The sequence below is a fragment of the Propithecus coquereli genome, unplaced genomic scaffold (assembly GCF_000956105.1).
Source record: "Propithecus coquereli isolate 6110/MARCELLA unplaced genomic scaffold, Pcoq_1.0 Scaffold376, whole genome shotgun sequence".
Classification (NCBI taxonomy): domain Eukaryota; kingdom Metazoa; phylum Chordata; class Mammalia; order Primates; family Indriidae; genus Propithecus; species Propithecus coquereli.
The window spans coordinates 774,745-801,705 of NW_012149463.1; the positions used below are offsets into that span (position 1 = coordinate 774,745).

The window sequence follows — 26,961 nt, forward strand, 5'->3', positions numbered from 1 at the left end:
TAATAATTTTTATTTTTTTCTCGAGGTGGTCATGGGAGCAGGTGGGATCCCTTTCTTGCCTCTTGGGCTCAGCCAGAATGAAGCCACTGGGTGGTGCCCGATGGGTGCGTGGGTGTATCCCAACACACTTCCATGAGATTTTTTTCTTTTTTGCTTTTGGGAAGAGGTTGAATTGAAGACAAAGAAAACTTGAATGTTAAGTATTTAAAGTAGGATTATAAAAGAGCAGCGACATTCTTGGTCTGCTTTTGTAGGCAATAGAAATGATGGGCTGGGGCTGGAATCCTGAGTGTTGCTGAGACAACCCCCACACAGGACCCACCTGTAGTTTTCCAGACATTTTTTGAAGAGTGAGTTTTAGAACATTAGATTAAGAAGCAAATTAAATTTTCTCAGGCTTATAAGGGTCTGGGCTAATTTTTTTTATGTATAGAGTTTGGAATCAACCCTTTAATCTCCCCAATATGGGTTGAATTTTCAACATGCCACTATGTTCACATAAAAATTGAACTGATTTTCTATGAAAACCTGGAAGATGGTGAATGAGGGAAAGTGCCCAAAACACGTAAACAAGGAGAAGGGAACCTGGAGATGAGGGGAATGCTTTAAAAACTGGTGCAGATGGAAACGTTGTCACATCAGCTATGACAATTTATTCACACATGAGAAATAAATGTTGAGGGAGCTGAGCCACAGGTGAGGTTCATTCTCTTTCTGTAACATAACAGCAAACAATGGTGTCATGGAACTAGAGAATTTAAAATACCAAAGTCAAATGTTAGGCAAAAGGAAATGGAAAAACCTCCATTTTTATGAATGACATAAAATGAAAATTAAAGATCTTAAGAGCCTTAATGCACCCATCTATCTACACTTCGCATTGTAAAAAAAGGGAAAGGCAGCAGTTATGACCTATTCCTAGGAATTACTCCTAAGAAACAATACATTGATTTTTCTCCATTGGTACTGCTGGTATACTTTTTCAAACAATTTGCATTTGTAAAAGAATAAAGAGACAAACTTGTGTAACTTGGCGTATAGGATCAGGATTTTATCAAATAGAAAATTTGAAGTCATTCTAATCTCTAAAAGGGAGGTTATTTCATCTTGGGTACAAAGGATGCATGGAAAGGACTGGAATCAATTCATAAAACAGTGAAAAGAAATCATCAGAGCTTGGTTATAATCAACCGCACTCAAGATCTGCAAAGTGCTAACAATGTTTTGTTTTACTAGATTAGCTCCTAACTTTTAATGTCCAATTTTTTTTAGAAAGTCTTTTACTTTACCCTGGATGTTGGTACACAGTCTGTTTCATGGTCAGTTAACTAAAGTTTCTTTTATATTAATAGAAAATTAAGGTTTGGGTTTTTTTAAAAAGTAAACTGGGTGAAAATAATTCATTTTGGTAGGTTTTATACAATGGGTAAATTAATTTCCTGAAAGATGTTTTGAAAAGGATGTAGGGATTAGAAGGCACAGCAACGATAATGTAAAAATTTAGATCATATAAGAATTGTTTCTAAATGTTCAAACTAATTGCTTCCACTAGTCATGCTGAACTGTTGCAGGTTTCATTTCCCACTAGGACAGCTGTGCCTTTCAAAGTATAAATAGTCATTTGTATTAACTATGCTAAGAAGAAAGTGGCTTCAGCTGGAAGAACTTACCAACAGAAACACTCTTGAGCTTGTAGAAATAACTTTGGTAAATGGCCTCTCTTAAAAAGGCTGCTGAAAGCTCTGAAGTAGAAGGATATAACATATGGTTTCAGACTGTACACTTTGCTGCTACAAACTACATCTTGATGGGATTAGGATGCTACATTGATTCTTGGGTTTATTGCACCAATAATCCATCTCTGACCTACCTGTGGCTACATCTGAGACAAGGTAAACTCCAAGAAGAAATGACAACAGTGGGTTCCAAAAGCACTCTCTTTCCAACAGGCAATCCTCTTTCATGGTATATGTCAAACAGTAACTGCTGCAGCCACCAGAGCTGAAGATGGTACAATGTGGCTTTCTTAATTTCACCTTGTGTAAAAAGCAAACTCCGATCTGGAATCCAAAGTCCTTGTTCTGTCTTCTCAGAACGGCAAAATACACTTTCTCCAGTTTGGGGTGCTCATGCTTAAACTTGGACATGGTTTCCTACTGGAATGTTATGTACATTGTTTACCTCCCTGCTCCAAAGTCACTGGTTCTTCCTCTGCCTAAACAGCACAAGGCAATCTGTAGCAACAGCTTAGTGTTTTGTGTAGTGCTTACGTTTCCTCCTACCAAAAAGGTCACTCTTGCTGTTGATTCATGGGTAACAAAAGGCCTAAAGTGTTCATGACAATCACAAATGCCATTATGTCAAGTAAACCTAAGGCTTCCAATGAAGCAACTGCTTGAAAACAAAAACACAAAACAAAAAGGTGGAATGACTGTTTGCTCTTCTTATGCTTTTGATGTCACAGAGAGCTTATTCCTTTCTCCTTCAGTTGAGAATTTGATTTTTTTCTTCCAAGGAAGAACTGTCCTGAGCTTTAGCTTATAAGAGTATTTGAGCCACATAAGGAGAATGTGTACTGGCAATAGCAGTCAACAGAGGCAGGTCATTGGATTCAATCCTGAATATTGAAAAAAAAAAAAAAATTACTTTTACATAGCATGATTTTATAGGAAAGCATTATTTCTAGGTACCAAGCTTGCGAGATTATCATTTAAAATTAATGGAAAAGTAAAATGGATGGAAAGATAATTAACTTATTAGCAAGATCTTCCAGTGGATACGACCAAGGAGGCAAAGGGAGACAGATGCAGGTGTGCTGTGTGTGGGCATCAAGCTGATCTTCCCACAGCAGGGCCCACCCGACTCTACGTCTACCACTTTTCGGTATTCCCTGTAGAACTTCATTATGTCATACTTTAAGGTTTTCTCCATTATTTCTTCATTTCTCCAGTCAACACTCCTGAATGCTCAGCGATTTGGCATCTGGGTTCAAATGAGTCTTAGGAAACTGATGATGGCAGTAATTTCTTCAAAAACCCTGGGGATCTGTTCAATAGGGCACACAACTTAGGGCCTCACTAACCCTTTGAGCCACAATACTTTCAGAGCAAAGTGACACTAAAAGATACTGAATTAAGAGACATCACAGTTTCAAATGGACATAGCTTTTGCTGCCCCTGTTAAAGCAGAGATGGATACAGTATGGTCACAGGCTAAACGATGCCAGATATCATGAAAAAAAAATTGGACTGTGTTAGTCTAGGCAATACAAAATAATTCTTTTCCTTGAATTGCCAAAAATAAAAAAATTACTGGCTTTACTTCATGGAGCTCTCCATTCCTTCTCCAGTAATGCTAATCTACAGATCTAGTATCAGAGCAGACAAGAAGTTCTCTAGGACTTTTAGTGCTGCTGGACCTAACCATGGGAGAAAGGGGGTAAAGTGAGGACGAGCATGATTCCACTAATAATGGACTAAGAGGACCTAAAGATGAGTGCTAAAGGGAAATAAATTCTTATGATCTTTCTAATAGTGCTGATGGACACCTGTCAGAGTCAGGGACTGGGTCAAGTCCTAGAACTATAAGGCACACACCTGGCAATGGGAAACGTAATGAGGCAGGATTAAAGTAAGGGGCTGGTAAAGAAATAAAAACTAAGAAACAAAACAGAGATATGTTGCAAACTCACTGCAAAAGCAAACATCTCAAAAGGGGATTAAATATTTTTTAAAATTAAGAAAAACATAGGAAATGCTAAAAGCCAAACAATACATTAGTCATATTTCCGGTGTGAAAGATGAAGTCTGATGAGAAGGCCTGAGTCCTTAAAATAATACCTTGATTAGCAGGCTTCCTAGAGAATTTAAAGGTCAACATTACAAACCATATTTTCTTGTCTGAAGTTAGCAGAATCATGATCATGAAAACGGGGGCAATTCCCTATATATATATATATATAATGTCTTTTTGTTATTTTTCTACTGAAAAATTAAGCAGAGAGTTAAAACAAAAGCCAGAATTTCTTCCCCTGGAGAAGTTATGGCAAATACCCTCTGGAAGATGATATACATTATTAGTAACAGAAGCAAGTCTCTCTTTGGTGGGCTTATAATAAAAGGAAAAGTATAGTCACCCCACAGACATGCAGGTGGGTGCCTCAACGTCAAAGAGAAGGGCCTTTCCTTCCACCAGGTGGGAGGTGCCTACCAACTCCTCCTCTGGGAAGTGAAAGGTAAATACAAGCTGCTGCTGCATGTCTGACAGCTTGTGACTTGGGCATTTTAAAATATTAATACTAGAAATAGGCAGACAGTATGAGATTAAATTTTTTCCTTTCAAGCATAAAATAACCCAGGGAGAAGAGTAACAAAGTACCACTAGCCTTAAGTTCTGCGATTGTTTCTAGGTGTGAAATCTGGTATCAGATACAAGGAACATGCTATTTATCGGGGAGCTGCAGAGGCACACAGCTGATGGACCCCAAATACTTTGGTGGGTCGCCAGGGCCTGCATGTTTAGGGTGGCACGGTTAAATGGGTCAGTGGGTACAATACTAGGAATAGCCCATCACAGGGAGAAGTGGTGGCATGTCACAGAACTCACCCCAGTACAACACCTAATTCTTTCACGTGGACTCGTGTGTGTCCCCGAAGATATTCAGACAGCATTTTACTTTTAAGGTACATCTCCTGTAGTCTATCTTCAAGATGCATGATGCACTGCAAAGCCAATAACATTCACAATGAAGGCTAGAATTCAAACCTCTGCCAGTATTTTAAGAGTTAGAATCTTTCTCTTAAACCATTATAATTTCATCCCTTTCAAATACACTTGAAAAACTACAAACCATCTCAAACCTTGGTATAATAGGTTTTTTTTATTTTATTTTTTTGAGACAGAGTCTCACTCTGTTGCCCGGGCTAGAGTGCCGTGGCATCAGCCTAGCTCACAGCAACCTCAAACTCCTGGGCTCAGGTGATCCTACTGCCTCAGCCTCCTGAGTAGCTGGGACTACAGGCGTATACCACCATGCCCGGCTAATTTTTTCCATATATTTTTAGCTGTCCAATTTCTTTCTATTTTTTTTTTGGTAGAGACGGGGTCTCACTCTTGCTCAGGCTGGTCTTGAACTCCTGAGCTCAAACGATCCACCCACCTCGGCCTCCCAGAGTGCTAGGATTACAGGCGTGAGCCACTGCTCCCGGCCCAAAGGATGTTTTGAAATAGTTAATTTACAGTGTTTTCACAGTCTGTGTGAAAACCGTATGATGCAATGTGGAAATAAAGAGAATTCTGGTCTGTATGGAATGTATGCTGAATGTGAAATCAACACAGTTAGAAAATTTTTTAAAAGCTTGATTATCAAATAGAACTGTGTTGGGTTTTTTTCCTCCTCTTTCTGGGATTTTATTCCTAAGATGGATTTCTTCAATTTTTAACTTCTAAAGTTTTAAATAACTGCTTTCTCCTTTGGTACTGAAGGACCTAATAGCCATTTAATCACGTTTCATTCAAGTGATATTAAAGGAGAATTTTAAACTATAGATAAAATTTTCTTTGATCTTGGTTTTGTCATGTTAAATATGTCATTTATACTATTAAGTGGTTAAACATACTTCCATCCAAATGAAGTAAAAAATTAGTTACAGTAATGTGTTGCTTTGATAACTAGGATGTCAAATGTAACAAGAACTATGTATTACAGAAAGAAATATAAAAGTTTGGTAAATAATTACAGCAGTAAAAAATTATTAAGTCTAATATATATTTCTTCCCTTACAGGAAAAAGTTAGCCTCTAAATCAGCATAACCAAACCTGCTTCTAGAAAGAAAAACTGCCTACAAATGTAGAACAAAAAATGAGGTCATCATAACACATAAATACTTGTCGTATTACCCCTGGGATGGACGTCCTGCAAGAGTATGCTTCCGTTTAAAGACCAAATAAAGATTTTAATGGAAAGGTGTTGTTAGTCTTTACAATCATTAACACTGTTTCATGAAACTAATTGTTAGCGACCATCATACTGATAGTAGCTGTCATACTGAGTGCTTATACCATCTAACACTATTCCAAGTGCTTTACAGGAATTCTCTAATTTTCACAACCATATGAGATGGGTTCTATTATTTCCCCTGCTTTGCAGGTAAAGAAATTAAGGCTTTGAGAGGTCACACAGTAAGTAAGCAGCAGAACTTGGATTTCACTTCAGGCTATTGGACTCCAAAGGCCATGCTCTGGCCACTAACATATACTGGCTTTTGGCAGTTTAAAAAGCAGTATTGTATCCCTAATTTTCAGAAGATTCTCACAGCACACTTGTCGCATATGTACTATCTTCATTTTACAAATGAGAAAGCTGAGCTTCAGAGACACTCAGGACTGTCCACAGCCACGTAACTAATCAATGGCAAAGCCTAGACTTTAGCCCAACGTCGTTCAGTGGTCTTCCTGCCATACCACACTGCCACTCCTTTGACGACAACCAGTCTTTCAGAGCACCTTCCTCAACGCCATAAAAGTCATGACTTTTTCTGAGGAATGTGGTGCGAGTGCAGATTTGATCATAAGAACCCAAGGAAAGTGAACACTCCATTAGCAATTAGTATGGGTAATTAACATTTAGCTTCACTACCTGGTTGTTAAGCAAGTCTATATCATTTCTGGCTTTGGGGCTATACCATGGAGGGCAGCACTGTGTGGAAGGCAGGGAGCAGCAGAGAAGCAGACTTCCATTCCCGAATGAAGCCCCCATGGTCGGCTCACCTAAGCCCTTCCTGGCCATGAACTCTGCAGCTTCACTTTTTTTTCTTTCTAGTGGTCATTGTCACCAGAAAAGCAGCTCCTCCTCTTTAGAAATATTTCTCCCTCCCTCTCTGTGTGTACGTCTCTACCTATATCTTCTCTTTCTCTCAATTTCTCTGTACACACACACATATTGAAAGGAATTTGCTGCGTATGCTAATTCCAGTGACTAGGAAAGAGCTCCTGCTAATTTTCTAGGAGTTTACAGGCTCCATTTGTTGTTTGTATTTAAAATGATGTTATGAAAGTGATTCTAAAATCCTCTTTGACAAGCAACAATTAATACCATCTTACATATGTATAGCACTTTGAAATTAAGTGCTTACACCAACGATATTCTATTTTATCCTCAACACCTTTGTGAAGATAGCCATAGAACAAAAGGAACCACAATTCCTGCTTAATACTGATCTAAAGAAAGGAGAACTAATGAGTTCTCCAAAGGAGGATTTAAAATTTCCCTTTATGCTTGATCCTTCCCCCATACCTTATTTCCTTTACCACATACCTTGTTGCTTGTTCAAAAGAATTTCAGTGCCACTCTTATTTCATGGAAGGGCTATTGTTACTGAAATCTATCCTGTTTGCTGGTTTTATGTTGCATGTTCCATTTTTACTTACGCTAACCTCCAATTATATTAGAAACAATACTTTTGAATTTGTGATTTTATAATCAAAATGTTGTTAAAAGTAATTTTAATCTATGTTTCTCTGGTGAAAGAAGAACAAATACTTACAAAATCTGCAGGGAGGTGAAGTTTGTAAAGCTGTAAAATGGACTGGAGTAAACTGGACACCTGACTGGACACCAAGACGTCCTGGCCCAGTTTCATGGTGTCCATCACTTTCCTCTGACTCGTGGCCACCTGGACACTCCACTTATCCGTGTCTGCGATGATACAGACGGCTTCAGCTATCGGCTCATCAAGCACTGGGTGCTGCAAGAGAGACACAGAAGGTCGCCTTCGCACAACACCGCGAGACAGTGCCCCGAGTGTTCTTGTTTAGAGTGAGACTGACAGCTTAGAGGCAGATGGTGGGAACTACAGAAATTTGGAGCTTTTTGGAGACTCAAATAGGAGTATCACTGAATCATTATTTAAAATTAATTTGGTAAAGATGGATTTCATCATTTTTTCTTACACCAAGGAGGTAGACTACAAATGTTATTAAATGTTCATTGAAAGTGAAAAGATGTCTGTACTCCCAACATTCCAGGATATTAAAATTCATTTCTTTTTGAAAGACTGTACTCTCCTTTGAAAATGGAAAACCACAAATAAGGTGTAGGATTCCATTTCTCCAATAACGAGGTTAAGTAGGGTAACTTAGTATTTGCTTAAAGTTAGCTTTAATCATTAAGCAAAATTTCTTTAGTAACTATCTGTGCTGTATACATAAATCATCTCTAATAACCAACTAAAATCAGACTAAGGGATGAATTTATTTATCCGGATGAGTCCAAAACGTCAAAGTTTGGCTACTAATATACTTAAAATGTAAAATTCTCGATAACAATATTTATGGATAGAACAGATTAGCAGCTAGTAAATTGTGCCACAGGGTAAATAGGCAAACACTGAAGAAGTCAAGGAAAAGGGTCTTTTAAAAAATCTAATTTCTCAAAGCTTATCAAAGCATTAACACCTTCCAGAACACAGACATAGTACCCTGCGAGTGTACAAGTCAACGTCACAACAGCACTGCCCTTCCAGGCCCCAAGCTAAGGGAGCGAGAGAAGAGAGGGAAGAGGTTACAGAGACACAGACAGATGTCATAGCCAATGCCCATGAGCATGTATTCCCAACCCTCATCTGCCACAGGAAAACTAGTATTGGCTTCTTCTGTCTCTCGATCCCTTCCACTAACCCGTGGTGGGCATTTGTTGTTTTGGGCTGCTTAGCATGACTTCCTCCCACTAAGTTCATCCTCATTTTCCTTTGAAGAATGACCTTTCTTGGATAAGGCCTGGTGGGACTATAATCAGGGACCCACCTCCCTCCAACAAGGTGTGGTCACATGATCTGAGCTACCGGTTAGATAGTCCTTCCCTGGGACTTCTCTGTGAGCACCAATGGCTGGCATGACCCTGTTCCTGCCCAGACAGCATCAGTCCAAACACCCACAGGCAGTCTGTGGTTCCTCGACCTCCAGAGTTGCCTTGTTTGCTATCTAAGCCAAGCCTAGTTCTTTGGTCTCCTCATCAATTCTAATAATCCTTCCAGTTCTAATAATCCTCTAATTCTAACATCCTTCCAATAAGGTCCCTTCTGTTTAAGTTAACCAGAGCTGGTTTCTGCTAATTGCAACAAAGAACCCAAACACATACACACCCTTGCTATTGGACAATGGTTACCTGTGATTTTTAAGACTTAACACAAGTAGTGGGAAGACTGCAAATAGAAATCAAAGATGGATGCTGTCATACCGTCATTCTAACAGGTGATTTGATTCCCTAGTCCTGGACTTTGTTCTCAGAAGGGAGCCTATGCAGCTTTGTATTCCTTCTCACAGACGGGGAAGATGCAACTGGTGGGCTGAATGAAGTGACTTTGTTGGGACCAACATCTTCTCCTATACTATATCCAAGAGGGAAACTTTCAGGGTTTATATCTTTCCCACTGAAAGGACCAACAATCAGGCAAAGTCTAATGTCCAACATTTATTTAAGCACATGTTCAAATAATCTTAAACATGAGAAATAAAGAATTTGATAAAGCATACCTTTGAATTAATAAAGCCCAGTTTTCCAAGACAGTTCTCATTTTGTAGACTTGTTAACCGAACAGCACAAAGGTTTTCTCACACACGTAATGACCCCACTACCACTCTCAGCCAAAGGTGTTCAGGACCCGTCACTCCTACACTTCTCACACGCGTATCTACACTCTACAGAACAGACAGCTAAAGACATTTGGCCCCAGTGACTTCCCTCAGCAAGATTTTGGTTATCACTGTGTCCTAAATTTACAGCAAGATGACAATGACCTGCCATCAATGTGCCTGGTCCTTATGAACAAAGAAAATGGAAATTTGGCAGTTTAAAGGATTTGTAATTTGAGCTCAAATCCCTTCACTGCTTTGCAGTTGTCAGAAATTCAGAATGTGCTGGTAACACCACAGAATCATCCATATTATGGACCTTTCCTTCACTACTGACCATATGCCAACATGCATACAATGAGTTGAATGTATGCCAATCACCTTTCACCCTGAAATCTAGCTTTTTCTAGGTGAGATTATCTGTGATTTGCAGCAGATAGTTTGGGCTCTAGGTTCAAATTGAACTCAGTCTTCTAAATGATCTCCCCTCTGTAGTGGTAGGGAAGAGAAGAGTGTGTCAATCCTACTGCCCAATAGACTGTAGACTATAAATTATATGTACCACCACCAATATAAAAGGCTTTGTTGTAAGAAATGAAATGCTGAAATAAGGGCAATGAGGCTTCCTAGGGAGGTGATGGAAGCTTCTCTAAGCCTGAGTCATATCAGAATGTTGTAGATCTAGATATGGTAACAGGGCAGAGAAGCTGGCTCAATTGTTTTAAAAGCAACTAAAATAGGCAACAAAAATGTAAAAAAAAATCTGAGGCAGAGACTTTAGGAAACTAAAGACTAAGAGGTCCAAGGGTTGAGACAAACTGATAGGAATTTTCAAGTCCATTCCTTGAGGCTGGGGGCTGCCTTTTCTCCCTATATCCTTAGCCCATGGCATAGGAGCTGGCATTTGAAAAATGTTAATTACTAACTAAACTGAAACAGGTTAAGCACAAGCACAAGACAGAGCTGATGAGCATCTTGCATTCCCCGTGCAGTATGAGGTTGCTGGCTTTTATGTCTGCAGGATCCCGCAACAGAAAAGGACTAACGAATATTTTCAGACGAGTACCTTAGAAAAATACTCAAAGAATTACACATCCTCAGACTCCCAAATACCTGACACACAATTCCTGGAATACATCATGGGGCAATCCAATTCCCTCCATCTAACGAGATCATTTTAGCAGTTACTTATTTACTGAAGAATAAACAACTTTTAAAGGCAGAACAAAACAGAGGGAAATCTAAATGGTCAGGAAAAAGGATACTAGAGAGAGATGAAAAAAATCATCAGCAACTACTTTAGTTACCAATTCAAGGGGCGCCAGGGCCACTGGCTGGCCATCCCCAACAAGGCCTGAACTTACACAGGGTCAGAGAGTTGAAGCGTAAGTTCCAGTGAGTCTAGAGATTTCTGATAATTTTTCCAAAGGAAACTCAACCCCATTAGAGAGAGGGCAGCAGACATACACACCCAAGTCAGGTGTGGTGGCGTGCACCTGTAGTCCCAGCTACTTGGGAGGCTGAAGTGGGAGGATTGCTCAAGCCCAGGAGTCTGAGGTTGCAGTGAGCTATGATGACGCCACTGCACTTTACCCAGGATGACAGAGTGAGACCCTGTCTAAAAAAGGGAAGGGAAGGGGGGAGGAAGGGAGAAAAGAAAGAAAGAGAGAGAGAGAGAGGGAAAGAGAGAGAATGGGAGAGAGAAAGAGAGAAAGATACACACTCACACACCCTATGCCTTGGTATTTAAAATTCCTCTTAGGGAAGGCTCTATTTAAGACATACATATTATAGAACCAAAATAAACAAATGAAACACTGAATTATATGTATGCTTCTTTTTAATGCTTTTTCTTAGCTGCCATACCTTAATAGTAGAAGGTGGTAAACAGTAAAATCTGTTAAGAAGATTTTTTAAGTTCACAATGTTATCAAGTTTATGTGCATATCAGGGTACAAACAACCACATCACTGCAGTAACATACAAGTAGCAGTGCTTTTAAGAAATTAAGTACTCTAAGAAATGCCATAAAATGTAAGACCACATGATTTAAACACCTATGAAAAGCCTGATCCATGCATTAGCTATTCTTAGGGCTTGGACGTTGGGCAGGGGAACTGAAGAAAAGGAATAGGAAGGTGGGGCGTTGTTGCAGCCTGGCACTGACACGTGAACCAACGTGAGCCTCACTCTGGCTCCTCTACACCTTGAGGAAACGGGAGACACAACATGGATAACTGTCAGCTTAGTAAGATTACTTAGTAAAATTCCTCTTCTTTTTTATTTATTTATTTATTTATTTTTATTTAATTTCCCCAGCCCCCAAAATTCCTCTTCTTAATGTTGAAACTTTTTTTACAGAGAGCTTTGTTATTTTGGGTATGTATCACTAGAAAACAAACCAAAAAGCCCACACTGTATATTTATCCTTTTAAAAGATCTCCTCCAAACCATTATTGTCTCTGATTAATCAAGTCGTCTGATGAAGGAGTTCTGAATGAAAATCTGAGGGAAACACTAATATTAAAAAGTCATTTCCACTTAAAATATGCTTGTTCTACCACTTTTTTCCTCCTTGAGACAGGGTCTCACTACGTTTCCCAGACTAGTATCAAACGATCCTCCCACCTCAGCCTCCTGAGTGACTGGGATTATAGGTGTGAGTCATCATGCTTGACTTAAAATGCTTATTTAAGAAACTTTACAAAACTTACAGATGCTGATGTACAACAATTTTCCTTCTCTCTCAAGCTAAGCAGAATCAATTTCAAAATAAGTTTCTTGCCCAAAGAAGTTTTGAAATTCTCACATCAGAATGAATCTGCAACATGTCTCTACTTTCTCCATGACCTGAAAAAGGTGCTGCCCTATCGCCGCCCTCCCGAGTGACCACACACACTGAGCGCCCAACTGCAAGCAGGTGGTGATGCGGCGCTACCAGCCTGGCGCCTTCCTGCCACCCACCCCAGACCACTGCCACCAGTATCCGCGCCTCCAATGGAAACGTCGTCAGGCAACTCAGAAACTTCTGACAGGGCCTGGACTCAGTGAGGAGCTGCCGACGATTGTTAAGCCAGATGTTGGAAGGCCACTGTCGTTTTCCCTTGCTCTGCTCATATGGGAAGTTAGAAACAATCACTTACACAGTTCTACCTTGTCAACATCTCATTTACCCAAACGACTTTCCTGTGAAGATTTCTCAAGATATTAATAGATTAACAAATGAAATGCTGTTTTATAGATCTTTAGTGGTTTCTCAAATTATCTTGGCTGTTACAGTTTGTTGAATCAACAGAATAAGCCTGGTTAACGTGTAGCCTCTGTGGATTTGCGGGTCCATTTCCTAGGAGTGTTAAATGCCTAGGATGTCTCAATTTCAAGGTTCTACGTCAGATCTCTGAGTACACAAAATATGCTGCCTTGATTCACATACACACGACTTTTCCTTAACTTAAAACTTCCAGGAACAAGAAATGTCTACGAGGTTTGAATAATCAGAAAAGCTGTGGCTCTGATGAAATTCAACAAAGGCAATGATAAGCCAACAGTAAAGGCTATGAAGTCAGATAGGATTGGGTTTGAATATGACTTTAGTCACTGACTAGCTGTGGGACCTTAGCAATGCCTTACCTGGGCCTCAGTTTCCACATCTGTAAAATGGGATAGTACTTAACTCAGTTTCTGTGAGATTTAAATGCAGTTTAACGCATAGGTTTTCTGTAAGAAGAATGTGTGTGAAACACATAGCACAGCACCTAACACACTGAGTACCCAGACAGTCGTGCTGATTTCCCACACCGCCCCTCTCTGTACTGACCAAGTCCCCTAAAGCCTCAAACTCAGAGCTCATAAACAGTGAGGCTGTGGACAGACTGTAGTCAACACTGCCCTAGTTATGCACTTCACCTAAACCCTCAAACTTCCTAAAATGCCACATTATCATTTCCCTTGCAACTGAAAACCCCCCACTAGCATGTACCACCCAAACCGTTAAGTTAAAACTGTTCTGCCACACTCACAGCTCCTCACGGTCTAGACCCATCTCGCCTTGTACGTGTTTACCTCTCAGTGCTCTCTAAGACGACCCCCCTCTCCAGCCCAGGAGGACTCCTGACTCTCACCTCAGGTTGTGCCCAGAATGTCTTCCCTGTCACCTGCCAAAAATGTGACCATCCTTCGAGGACCCAGCTGTGGCCCCATCCCCACCATGCAGCCTCCCCACACCCACTGCTCTTTGACCCCTGACAGCACTTACCGTCTATGCCACTCATTCTGGCACTTAATCACCTGCCGTCTGAACTTGTTCTGTACTTCACATCTGTCTGTCTACTCAGTGATTTTATAAGTAACTCTTATTTATTTTTCTTCAGCTTCTGAAATGAGCATAACAAAGTGCTGGGCATGTGCAAAATATCTCATACGTTCTAGTTGTGGTGAGCAATTTATTTTACTAGTTCCTAGTAAGTCACCTGCACGATCGTTAATATATTTCTTTCTTTTCCATGCACCACATTGAAATGACAAGCATTTCATGTGATTATCTATTTTTAACTTGATAAAGAGTAAGAAAACACCATTCTCGCATATATGCTTCCCATAGCCACTCATTAGTTGATCACGGCGCTTTTCCTGCAGGGTGGGCAGGAACATAGTACTGCTCTACAGATGGGAACACTGAGGTAAAAAAATATCAAGAGTTTATTAAGTATCTTGGCATGTCAGAAATAGAGTCTAGGAACTCACTTGGTGAGTCTGCCATGCCCTCTACTATGAAATCCTAGGACTTTATCAGGGTGGAAATTTTTAGAAGATCGGACTGCAAGAAATGTGAATGATGGTCTCAACTCATTCTCAGTAGGAGAAACATAGCTACCTCTACTACTCACTCGCTATGGAACTACCCCATCTTTAGGCTGCTCATGTTGCCCAACAGATACTCTAAACTCCTCAAAGATGTCTCAGCCCACACGCATATTGTAGACAGCAAGAGTGTAAGGAGAGTTCTGCACTCAGAACCAGCTCTCCAGTCTGCACAACTGTTGTAAGAGTGCACATTTAACTATCGCGGACAAGCCACAGAGCAGCTTCTTTAAAACACAATGGGAACAACCGGCGACTTACAATTCACGTAACTGGAAGCACTTTCCTATGTGATTGATTTTCTCTGAGATACTCTGCATAGTAAAACCTAAGATTCTTTAGCTTCATTTGAATGCTACTTTGTTAATCATTTCATGTAATTCTGATAAATTTTATAATTTTATTAAACTGTACTTGAATAAGAAGATGCTACATGACAAAATACCTTTCCACAAAGATTTTCATTATGTTACAGCACCATGACTTAATAATATTAGCCTTTATGTAGCTCCAAGAAAGGCCTTTAATCAGTCGTGCAGAGAACACGGTACGGTGAACACAGTGCAGTTCACCTTCCCGGCACTTACTCTCAGCTAAAGGTCCTCAGACCCCCTTTGTTATTCTTCTGCCTCCTCCTCCGAGGAGACCAGCCTACATGACCATGTCCTCCACAGCCTTGGAATTGAAGACTGAGGCCACGTAAGGCAGTCCTTGGCCAACCCACCTCACTGTGATGTCTGAGAGCCACATGAAAGGACTGTGGATGTGTGCAGAGTGCAGAACAGTTTTTGAAAAACTAAAAACAAACAAAAACCCCCTTCATTCGCAAATCCACCCGCAGAAAAGAAACCTGGTTATCGCTTACCATTCTTAAATCACCTCTAGTATATAAAGTCATCTACAAAACTCTTTTATTAAATGCTGAGCATCCAGACATTTGTGACAGCAATTTTACTAAGGGGGAGACAAACAGACCTCCTGTTGGTGGCAAAGCCAGTTCTGCATGTAGGTTAAGATGCTCATTCAACTCCATCAGCCGAGGGGTCTCAGTTCCCCGGAAGAGCCAGGCCACCCCTGCACCTTCCCCGCTTCTCATCCCCACTCACCCGCTGCGGCTGACGCCAGCTCAGGGTTCTCACCACAGCCACTCTGGGCGCGTCCCCGGCACCCTGGCCTTCCCTGCTGCACACTCTGACACCGTATTTCCTGTTAGATTTCAACTCCCCAGGACAGGGGCCATGTCGTCTTCTCTCTGGCTGGTTGTAAGAGTTTTATCTTTGAAATCCAGTTGCTAAGTGTGAATCTGTTTATACTTTCTCCACTTGGGAGTCAGTGTGCTTATTTAATCTGAAAAACTCCAGTCATTCTTTCTTTGAATATTGTTTTCCCTCATTTGCTCTTCTCTCCTTCTGAGTGTGCTTTTCACAGAAAAATCTCTTCATTCTAGCCTCCATGTCTCTTACTTGCTTTTCCATATTTCTCATGTCTTTCTTCTCAGAGACTCTATTTCACAACTTGCAGTTCTCTTTAGCTGTATTAATCTGCTCTGCTATTTAACCTATCCCTTAAGTTTTAATTTCAATGACTCTGTTTTTCAATTTTAGAAGTTCTTTTTTGTTCTTACGCAAATCCAAATAATCATTTATCACATTATCCTATCTTTTTTTAAGTTTCCGATTCCTGCTTTTTATCATTGTAAACATTTTAAACATAGTCTCTTTACAGTCACTGCAGATTGGAGGAACGCTAATTCTCCTGCTTGTGTTTGCTTACTCCGCCTCGTGATGGCTTCCGGGTTTCTTCAGATAAGGTTTGTAATTTCTGAATGTGGGCCTATCTTGCTGGAGCCATGTTTCATTTTCCTATATATGTCTCCGCTTGTGGCTGTGAAAGTGTCTTAAGTAGTGTGCTTCCTTTTGCCAGATCCTAGAGGTTTCGATGCTCCTGGTTTTTATGTTTATTTCTTGGATAGGAATCCCCAAGTCACTCAGGTAGAATAAATTTGGACCCCAAACCCGCAAATCGCACAGGCCTGGGGTTTTGATTTCTCATGGGTAACTTTATTTCCGCCCCCCCACCAAGTTTCCTGCCTGTTTCTTTGCTGCTTCACTGCTTATGTCTGAAGTTTTCTAGTTTCCTTTCCATGGAAAAATAGCTCTTTGAAGCTCCAGGCTTTAAGTAAAAGGCTCGATTCCAGGTCCCAAGCCCACATGTATGCAAGACCACAATCTCTCACCCTGGGGTGAATTAAGAACCTCAGCACCAATTCCTAGGACCTGTAGCCAGACTGAAATCATAGATGGCCCCCGTTGTATCAGACCATGCTTACTGCTCTGGTTTTGGTTTCTATTTGTTTTTGGCACAAAAGGATTTCTATTTTTTTCATGTATAGGTATTATAACAACGGAGCTTGGGTCTGGCAGGGGTGGGGAACTTATGGCCTCAAGGACACATGTGGCCTTCCAGATCCCCGAGTATGGCCCCTACACCAATCCAAACTGTGAAATTTGGATTCAGTCAAAAGGCCACATTCAAGGATCCAGAAGGCTACATGTGGCCCCAAGGCTGCAGGTTCCCCACCCCTCTGGGCTGTAAACACGGTACTGAGAACATAAAAGGTACTCAGTAAGTATTTTTCAGTAGATAAATAAGCCTCTAAGCTGTGACTCTTGCCTTCCTCCCCAAAAGCATCTCCAGCTTCCCTGCCCCATCGCTGGTGACATGAGTCAGCCAGACCACTGAAATGCCACCACCAGAGATATCTAGTACGTCAAATATATTTTTAGCATTTGAAAATACCAGAAGGGGTAACAATTATGTGTGATCTTATCATAACTATGTATTTATCAGAAATTTTTTTTCTCAGAAACAGGTTCAATGTCAGTCATTAAAGTCTTAGGAGTTGTAATAAGGCAAAAAAAGAGGAAAAGGAAGATCAACCATTTTGGACCATGAGACACTGCTGAGGGATCCTGGTGGGTACACCAAGGTGGGGGACTCCAGGGACCCTAATGACATCATGAAGACCTGGGCAGAGGGAAAGAGAGAAGGGTCCAACATCTGGAGGGTGCAAAGAAAACACCTGACCTTCTAGTGCTTGTGCCTATGACCACCAGGCTCGCTGGACAGACGCCCAAATGCAGCCCATGGCCTTGAAAACACAGTGTGCGACCTCCGGAATGGCTGAACCGCCAGTCTGGCCACTTGTTGAGGTAAGACACATTTGGAAGTTGTGGAAAAGTGCTCAAAGTCAAAAACGGTCATCAGAATAAGGTTATGTAAGGATTTGTGCAACTCCAGAATACAAAATAAAATGAGAGAGGTTTGGTAGCTTTTTGTGCCTGCAAGACATTTGGCACAGAAGTCCAAATATCTTGCAGGTAGTAAAACAGTTTGGGAAAGAGATATGTAAAAAAGTAAAACAAAGCAAGAGACATGAAGCCTAAGGGACCTATAATAAGCTTTTATTCTCCTTTTAAACACAAAGAGGTACAGGCATCATGTCTAAACACATTCCTCTCCCCTTCTTTCTTTTAAAGAAAGACCATCTGCCATTTCTTTTTACTTTTATCACAAAGGGACACACTAACCATCAGTTTTATCTGTGGTAATAAACACACATGAACCTAAACCCAGTTGCACAGGGAACAGTCAATTAACATTAATGAGTGCTTTCTACGAGCCAGGCACCCAGGCAAGGCACTCGGGTATAAAGGAAGAAAAGTCCCTGTTTTCTGCTTCAAGGTGCCAGCAGCCCTCCTGGGAGGAGTGACATTTGGAACAGAACAGAGGTACAGTGCCTGGGATTGTTTCAGAGAAGAGGCAACATTTGAGCTGGGTCTTTAAAAATGTAGAGAAGTTTGTTCAACAGTGCCCTAGGAAAAGAAGGCATAATCTACACAGGAAGGGGGATGTGAGAAAAGGCAGACCATTTAAAGAAGGGCAGACACAGTGACCAGAGCATAAAAGGAGACATAGGGGTGTGTGAGTGTGTGTTTGAAGGACAAAAAGCTAAGGAGTTTATAGTTTACTCTCTTTAAAAATGGGAAACTCTTAAAGCTAAACAGTAAATGATCATACTCATGCTTTAGAAAGAGTCCTCTTGTGGCACTACACAAGATGATTGGAAGAGGGAAAACTGGACACAGGGATACTATTAATATTATATTGGGAAGGTTAGGGGGTACTTAAGATTGTAGTCACAGTGAGAAGGGGAGAGAAAATCACAAAGATTTCAGTCTGGAGTTGGCGATAGCTGGGATCAGTATTATTTTTCAAAAAAAATTTTTTTTGCCACAATCTACAAGAAGAAATACATTTCACTATTATGACCCAGTGTACATGCTTGTACATGTGTATGTACCTAAATGTACATATAAATATACAATGCAAAGATTTCACTAATCAATAATAACCCAATTACATGTAATAATTTAAGTTCTATATCATTTTTAAAAAACTGGTAATCAAAACCCAGTTATAGGTCAAAACGTGTAGTTTAAGAAACCCTCCATAGGCTGGTGGACACAGGTAGTGTTGCATTCAGGGCTGTGGCCACCGAAGACAGTTCTAGAGGCCCAAGGCGGCCATGTTCATTACCAACACAGGGAAATGAAAGCAACAAGAAGTGTTCTAAAAGAGATTAGTCCTACATGTTTCCTTTGCAGGCTATTGACTTTAAGGTTGTTGTTGACCTGAGGCATTTAATGCTATCTGTGTTACTTAAGTAATGATTTACCATTTGATGGGACTTGCTGTTCTTTTGTAGTCTTGCTGGTTGATTACACTGCACGGATTAATTAGGTATTCATGAGCATACATATCTCACAGCCAGGCTTTTAGCAAAGCTCCTTATCTTTGCTACAGATTCCTTCATGATATTTCTGGAGTCAATCTGTTGCTACACTTAAAATTAAATGGAAGAGGCTGCTATATCCAACTGTTAATTCATTTTATATACTACTCTGTAAAATGCCTGAAGCCCTGGAGCACAGGTTTTTAAAAAACAAAACCATTAAAATGTGATGCTAATTTTGGTCTTGATGACCGTACCCTGCAGAGTTAGAGTTGCCTGGTCTGCTCCAGGCAAAGTGAAAGTGATGCTGTGAGCACCGAATGAACGTGTGCACGGTTCCGTTCTGTCATCTCCAACAGGAGTTCCCTAAGACTGAAAAGGCCATTGACTAGTTAGGAGAACTTTAAGTACATTTGCATATAACTTTCTTAACTCTAATAGTAATTTTCATTTTTACTAAAATAATGGTTGTCATTCTGTTCTTCCATATTAAAAACATGTTATATTGCTTTATCATTTACAAAGCACTTTCACGTGTGTTATTTTTTAATAGCTAACATTTATTGGGTATTAGTAATGCCCACCCAATGTTAGTAATGTTAGTAACAGGCCAGGCATTGTGCTAAACACTTGATATGCATTATCTCACAGAATCTTAAAACCAAATCTATGATGTAGGTATTGTTCATTTTCCAAATTAGAAAATTAAAGAAACTTACCCAAAGACCACAAAGCTCCTAAGGGGTGAGCCATGATTCAAACTCAGGTTTGTCTGTCTTCAGAAGTTAAACTCCTAAGCATTGAATTATATTTTATCTGTTCCTCTAAATACATTTTTCTGAGGCTTAGTGATGCCAGTTGATTTACATAAGATTATCAGCAAATGAGTGATAACGCCAGGACTCGCACTCAAGCCATCAATGCTAAGTCGGTGCTCTTCCGCCACCTTACACTGCTGCGTAATTGAATGACCCCACATTACCCATGTCAGCAATAATCACAGGCAGACAGGACCCAGGGGAAAGAGGGGAGAGGGAAAAGGCTACTCCAGAGTCACAGGCACAGAGTGCTGCTGGCATGCCCCCACCCTCTGTGTAAAATCAAAAGGAAAACAGAAGAAAGAATGCACATTTAGATGTGGCGGGCGGGAAAAAAATGAAACGATATTACTTTACACTAATTTAAGGCAGCTGTATAACCTCTATGTTAGGAGACAGAGTTCAAATGACAGAAAAGAGCTAGTATATGGACTAAACAAGAACATGTGTTTAAATATTTAAAGAACTTCTGAATCTTAACATGAGAAAGTCAATAATAAAAATGAAAATACATGAAATAAAGTTAATATATCTTTCTTTCACAAGAGACTAAGATAAGGAAAAATACAAAAAGAAAATTCTTAGTATTGGAAGCTCTAGAAAGCAATCCTTCAATGAGAGAAAAACTCCAAACTAGTCCACCATGGTTATAAAAAGTATACACATACAGCCAGGCGCAGTGCCACGTGCCTCTAGTCCCAGGTACTCGGGAGGCTGAAATGGGAAGATCACTTGAGCCCAGGAGTTCAAGTCCAGCCTGGGTAACACAGTGAGATCCCATCTCTTAAAAAAAATAGTACACATGTACATAAGACAGATTTTACAATCCAGATCATGCACAGGTCTAGAAAATAGATCAATAACCTAAATCAATTGCTTTTAAACAGTTATTAAAAATCCTTCTCTAAAAAGGATTATGAATATCAAAGTCCAATGAAGTCTAGCATGAACACTGAAAATTACTAATGTCCAAAAAATAGGTTTTGATTGATAAAGCAATTTATTCCAATTTTCTCTTCCTCAATAAGCCATTATTATAGCTCTAACTCTGGTCATGTACTTGGTTCTTGGATCTTTGCTTCTTTTTTTGGCAACATACTCAAGAATTCAAATAATCACTAGGCTGTATGGAGCAGTAAATTCAATATAACATTTAATAAAATATTCAACTTATTTTTCAACAAATATTTATAAATAGATGTTGAAAGTAAGGCTGTTTAAAAACAGACAAAAAACACTGCCATTGACCAGAGTGCCAGTCTGAGAGGCAGTTTAAATGGAACACTACTTCAAAAGCAAAATTCATTATGATGAATGTGTCAAGTGAAATTAGAAATCCACTAATGCTAATTGGATATATTCTGAATGCATTAAACTTCTGAAGATATTTTTATGAACCGTTTGCAATTTCCTATTAACACCCACGCATGGCTGCACTTTGGATATACCCTCAATTTGACACAATATAGGTTATTATGCTTAATAACTTTTGATCTCTCAGGGTGATTACATAGTTTAAAGAAATGAGAAAAGCTACAGTGTGAAAACACTACTTCTGAAAGGAAGGGAAAATGAAATATTAAAAAGCTTGAAGAGTAATGACAGAGTAAATACGGTTGTGTTTTTTCAAATATAAGAATTCTAGAGCCAGATGGTCACCACGAAAATCTAATATACGAAAATTAGAACTTGCCAGCCTATGGGAAACGTAAAAAATTTCAAGAATGGTTTTACAGATAAGTTCAAAGAGGGTTTATCAATCAACAGACATTTCCATAGTGGTCAGTGAGTGAATATAGGGCATTCAGACAAAATCCCCCAGCTGCTAAGACTGATGTCACTGAGGACAATCCCATTAGTTCACATGCAGTCCCTTGGTGCCTCTGTCAGAAGCAGAACACTGGGCTTCGTGGAGAAAAGGTCCAGTGAACAACAATGTTCTTAGTAAACAAAATGACAGCAGAGCAGAAAGAAAAAACCCAACAGGTTTTGCAAATGTGGTTTATATAAACATAAGGTGCTGACAGAAAAGGAAATGAAGTCCTCTAATTCCCTGCCATAGAGCTACAGCCAGCTACTAGACATACATAGCCTCCAAAACTGCAGAGGCATCATACAGTGCCTTAGGACAACTCAGAAGGATGACACCATACAATGACGGCATTGTTCTTATCCTAGGGTCGTTGATGTACAGACCCGTGGAATGATAAATGAGTATACAGTGTTCATTATAACTACGAAAATAAATTATGTTACGTATAGAGACAAAAGCAACTTCACAGCTTCATTCCAGGGCTATCCCAGTGAGGGTGGTGTCGGCCCACAAAGCAGGGTGGAGTTAGGAATGTCTGGTCACACTGCTCATCTCTTCACCCTCCCCACTGAGGGGGTTAGGAGGACACCAGCTTCACTACTGAGCTTTTCTTCCCATTCCACACAAATATCCTTAGCCCGTTTAGCCTGTGTCTGATGCATGTTTAGTCTTCACCGAGGAGATGCTCAGGCCAAAGATAACATGCAATCCCTTCTGTTCCACCTAGAAAAAAATACTTGTTGGGTGAGGAGATAGGTAATAAGCCAAACTCCAATTTTCTTAATGTAATAAGGACTTTCTCTATTGCACAAGATACAATATGTTTCTCACGCAAAACATTTATTTTTGCACATCTGCCCAATAGCAGCTCAATTAAAAATAGGCCCATCAGACTGACACAATTGCCTTAACTTCTCAGTTCCTGTCACACTGCAGATAGCAGAAAAGCACTTAACAGCAGCTACAAGGCAATTTTCCAGTAAGTCTTGTTAATCTTTATACAGTCATCCTCATGCAGCCATCAAAGTGAACTTAATGACAAATCAGTTAAAATAAATTACTTTTAGAAACTTGTTTAAGAATCAGATAAAAAGCAAACCATATGTGACATCGCTTTGGTCCTCCCCATGATGGCATACAATTGTCACCATCTGTGCTGTTTATTCCATTTGCTGACCTACCTGCCTCCTAACCACCCCCAGAGCCACACTTTGCCCTTCTCTGTCCTGTTACGGGCCCCGAGAGGCTGACCCCTATGGACCACAGGACCATATCTGTATCAGCTGTGACCTTGCTCTCTGGCTTCCAACTGGGCTCAGCCAATGAGAGGCACAGGAGGATGGGAGGAGAGATGGCAGGAAGTCATCCCCCTCCTCACTGCTCCTGCAGCAATGCTGTTAGGCCCTGGGTGCTTCACTAGTCCTTGCTGTTTCCGTAACCCTGCCCATATCTCTATAAACAACCCCTTAATTAGTCTTCTTCAGTCTAAACACCTCCTTGTTGGCCAAGACCTTGGCTGACATGCTGTTAGCAGCCAGAGGCTCCAAGCTAGGATCACTCACATGAACTGTGTGGACCAAGTCGGCCAACAGGCACTGCTTCAGCTTCTCGTCACTGCTGGTCCCATGAAGTACGAGATCAGGCATGTACGTGGGGCAGTAACCTGCCAGAAGTGATCGGCCAAAGTTTCTTACATTCTGGATGCTGATGCTCTGAGACCTAAAACAACATTTGGCCCATTAAAATGCACAGTTGAAAATGTACTTCCTTCTTTCATTATAAATGGAACAAAAGCCCTGATGACAGGTAAATAAAACAGATTCAGGGTGTCCTTTTTCACCAGTCCTCCAGTAAGTGGATCGTTGGTGTGGGAACACGAAGGGGTGGGGAAAGAAAAAGGAGTTTTTTTTTTAAAATGGAAGGCCAGAAAAGTATTATATTTCCATGGGTGGTTATGAGTTTTTTCTTGTACCCCATATCAAACATCCACCAGGCGGTCTGTTATCAAAGAGTGAAGATCGAAAAAACCTGAGGAAGGGCTCTTGGCAAAAGTCTGGTTTAGGAATTTGACATATCTGCACAGGGTGGTGCCCGTGACAGTGCAGAAGAACAGAAGAAATCTCTAATTACTGCTTTCAGTCATCACAGACCAAATAATCAACCTGATGGAGTGTTAAGGAAGAGGTGTTGTTTCCCAACTACCTCACGCTGTTCTGATCGGCAGGCGAGAGGCCACACAGCGAGCGTAATCCACCACCTCCGAAGTCAGGCATCTGCTGCCAGCCATACAACTTCCCCACAGATGACAGAAAATTAAACTCCCTGTTCCCTGCCACCACCTCTACCACATCCCTGAGCTTCTCCAAAATGTCATGATGCTGCAGAGACAACCACTGGCCTTCTTCATCAGTGAGCTCAGTCGCACTAAGCCAGTGATCATCCTTGGACAAAGGACGAGCTGGAAACTGCCCATCCTGAGTTGGTAACACTTCTAATACTTTGAGACAAAAATGCAATGTGTGTCAAGCAACCAACAGTAGCCAACGTGATCATGGGTGTCAGGCCAGGAAGACAGTATCTGAACCCAGTTCCCTCTACTTCCTGGCCTGCCTGCATTACCTTGGCAGGGGCAGCTCCACTTCCAAGCACCCTTCGGTCCTGTCATCACTGTGACCTAGATCTGGTGTGGCTGAAGCACATGCTTCGTCGTCACTGTCTCCAAGAGCGCTATCAGAACTTTCATTCCTGGGAATGTCTCCTTCGATCCTGAAGTCGGCCTTCTTGTCGTCATCCCCACAGGGGACATCTGCAGCAACCAAGAGGCCAGAGTCCTGCTGGACACACCTGTCTGCAACAGGCTCGAACAGAGGTCCTTCCGCAGCCTTCAAATACAAACCTCGCGTTTTCTCCAGCGTCCCCCTTCCAGTTCCTGCCGCAGTGTCAGCAGGTGCACCCGAGTCAGCGGTGTGGCTGAGTTGTCCAGCAGCATCTGTCGTGGTGTCGGTTCTGATGCCTCTGTCCTCAGCAAAACCCCTGTCAGACTCACCTTCATCCCCCTCAGAACACTGATACTGAGGACAGCAGACATTCTTTTCAAAGCCAGGTTTGAAGAAGCACCTAGAAACCTGTGGGTCCTGAGCCACGTCAGTGGCTGCCCTGGGCTCGGTTGAGGGACTGGCTGACTCTGGACATTGTCTGCAGGCCCTTAGCTGCTCCTCCATTTTTTTTGTGCGGCTTTCAAAGTCAGACTCTGGAGATGCGGAGCTTCCAATCTGGAAAGTGACCTTTTCTAAAGGAGGCCTCTCACGGGAATGTCTGTCGGGGCAAGGCCAGGCCGCTGACCGGTCTGGTAGTTTCCTGGGCATCTCCCCTTTCAACTGCTCCCTGGAAGTTTGTTGGTGGATCTTCATTCCTGTCCCCAGACCTTTGCAGCTGGAAAATCTTGAAGAGCCATCTTGTGGTGCCTCTTTTATACTTTCTTCATCCACACAAAATGCACCCTCAAGTTTCCAAGAACTGTCTAATGCTGCCTCTTGGAATCCCATGCTACAAGCCTCAGAACTCTGCTCTGCCCTCTTGCTTCCTTCCTTGTCAGGTTTGGGACCCAGGTCTCTGATGTCAGTGCCCTCCAGGGTCTCCGGTAACCCTGCACGCTGGGGGTTCTTTCTCTCGGCAGTCGTTAGCGGTAGAATGGGGGGTACGAGAGCAGGCTCATTTCTCACCGTAACGACCACATACTCAGACTCCTCCACCTCTCCTTTCTCCAAGGCTGTTACAATCTTGCTCCCATTTAAAACTTGGTCACCTTCACTGTGATTCCCACTCCAGGTCAGCTGATTCTCTTGTAGCTCAGAGCAACGGAGAAAGTATGTGAGGACATAAAGTATGCGCTGGACCAAATCCTTCTGCTTCCCTACCACCACGGTGCGAGTCAGTCTCACTGGAGAACCTATGGCTCCGTAAAGATCACCTAGAGAGCAAAAGCGAACAAAAGACAAAGTCCTCTGGGGTTAGCATGTCACAGATATGTCAGCCTTTACAAGAGCAAAACAGATGACTTGTATTCCCAACCCAGAGTCATTTCTTCAGACACCTGATTTCTAATTTCTAGTAATGACCATGTTTTAGTTTTGCCTGTAAAGGAGAGTCAGCCTGGAAAGCCGTGGCACAGGCTGCAGCCCACCACCCTTGGTGCACAGAGCCAGGCTATTGTGGACACCGTGCCTGTTGGGTCTTCCCATGTAGCGCACTGGCTGAGCCAGTGGCTGGGCCAAGCAAGGCTAAAGCAAGAGCTCCAAGTGTGGCCAGGTCCAATACTGAATCTCTGAAAGTGGAAGAATTTGTTAGAAGAACCCCAGGACAATGGGCCTGGAGATGAAATCCAAATTCAAGGATTTGTGAACAGAAGTGCTGTGAATAAATTCAAAATACTTCATCAGGTGGTCTGCTTAGGTTTCTCTCAATACACATCCACACACCAGGTAGAATCGGTTTGACTAACAAGAAGAAAATCACTTAGTTATGATTAATGAAGTCTGAAGGTTTTATTTTATTTCACATAAAAGTTCTGCTGGAAAAAAATATGTCCCATTAGTTATATCCTGACAAGTTGATTAAAAATTGGCTAATGCACCGCAGGTCTACATTCCACTTAAGGATGGAAGAATAAGAGCAAGTGTGTCATCCAACCACCCAGCGGTAGGAGCTTCTCATCAAAAATATTTTGGTTAACTATTAAAACTATTGCATTTGATAACCTGATTATTACATTGGATAATAAGTTATATATTTGATACTTTGTTGGTAATAATAATATGGACAATTATAATAAAGAGCCAGTATTTACTGACTGGACAGGCACTATGCTAAGAGCCTAAATGTTTATTTTATTGTATCTCTGTATAATCAACCTGGAGTTAGAAACCATTAAAGAAATAACCATAATGTTGGAACAAATCAAAAGCTGAAAAGATACTAAATAAAGGAGACATGATACATGGTAGTATTAATAGTTATAAATAAGAACTTAGGAAGTTAGAACTCA

The 26,961-nt window shown here is 41.1% G+C and overlaps 1 protein-coding gene across 3 annotated transcripts in view; it reads right to left on the minus strand.

Annotated features, from left to right (window-relative positions):
• Window positions 1-1,329: 1,329 nt before the first annotated feature.
• FNIP2 (folliculin interacting protein 2) overlaps window positions 1,330-26,961 on the minus strand; it is a 113,104-nt gene continuing 87,472 nt past the window's right edge. For 2 of the 3 annotated variants that reach the window (XM_012651924.1, XM_012651922.1), the window contains 5 exons: window positions 24,537-25,887; window positions 23,480-23,636; window positions 7,546-7,746; window positions 4,606-4,721; window positions 1,330-2,617 (listed from right to left, as the gene is read on the minus strand). In XM_012651924.1, the coding sequence (XP_012507378.1) occupies window positions 2,539-2,617; window positions 4,606-4,721; window positions 7,546-7,746; window positions 23,480-23,636; window positions 24,537-25,887 (1,904 nt within the window). In that variant the 3' untranslated portion in view covers window positions 1,330-2,538. The remainder of the gene's footprint in view (window positions 2,618-4,605; window positions 4,722-7,545; window positions 7,747-23,479; window positions 23,637-24,536; window positions 25,888-26,961) is intronic. The other variant, XM_012651923.1, reaches the window with a different exon arrangement.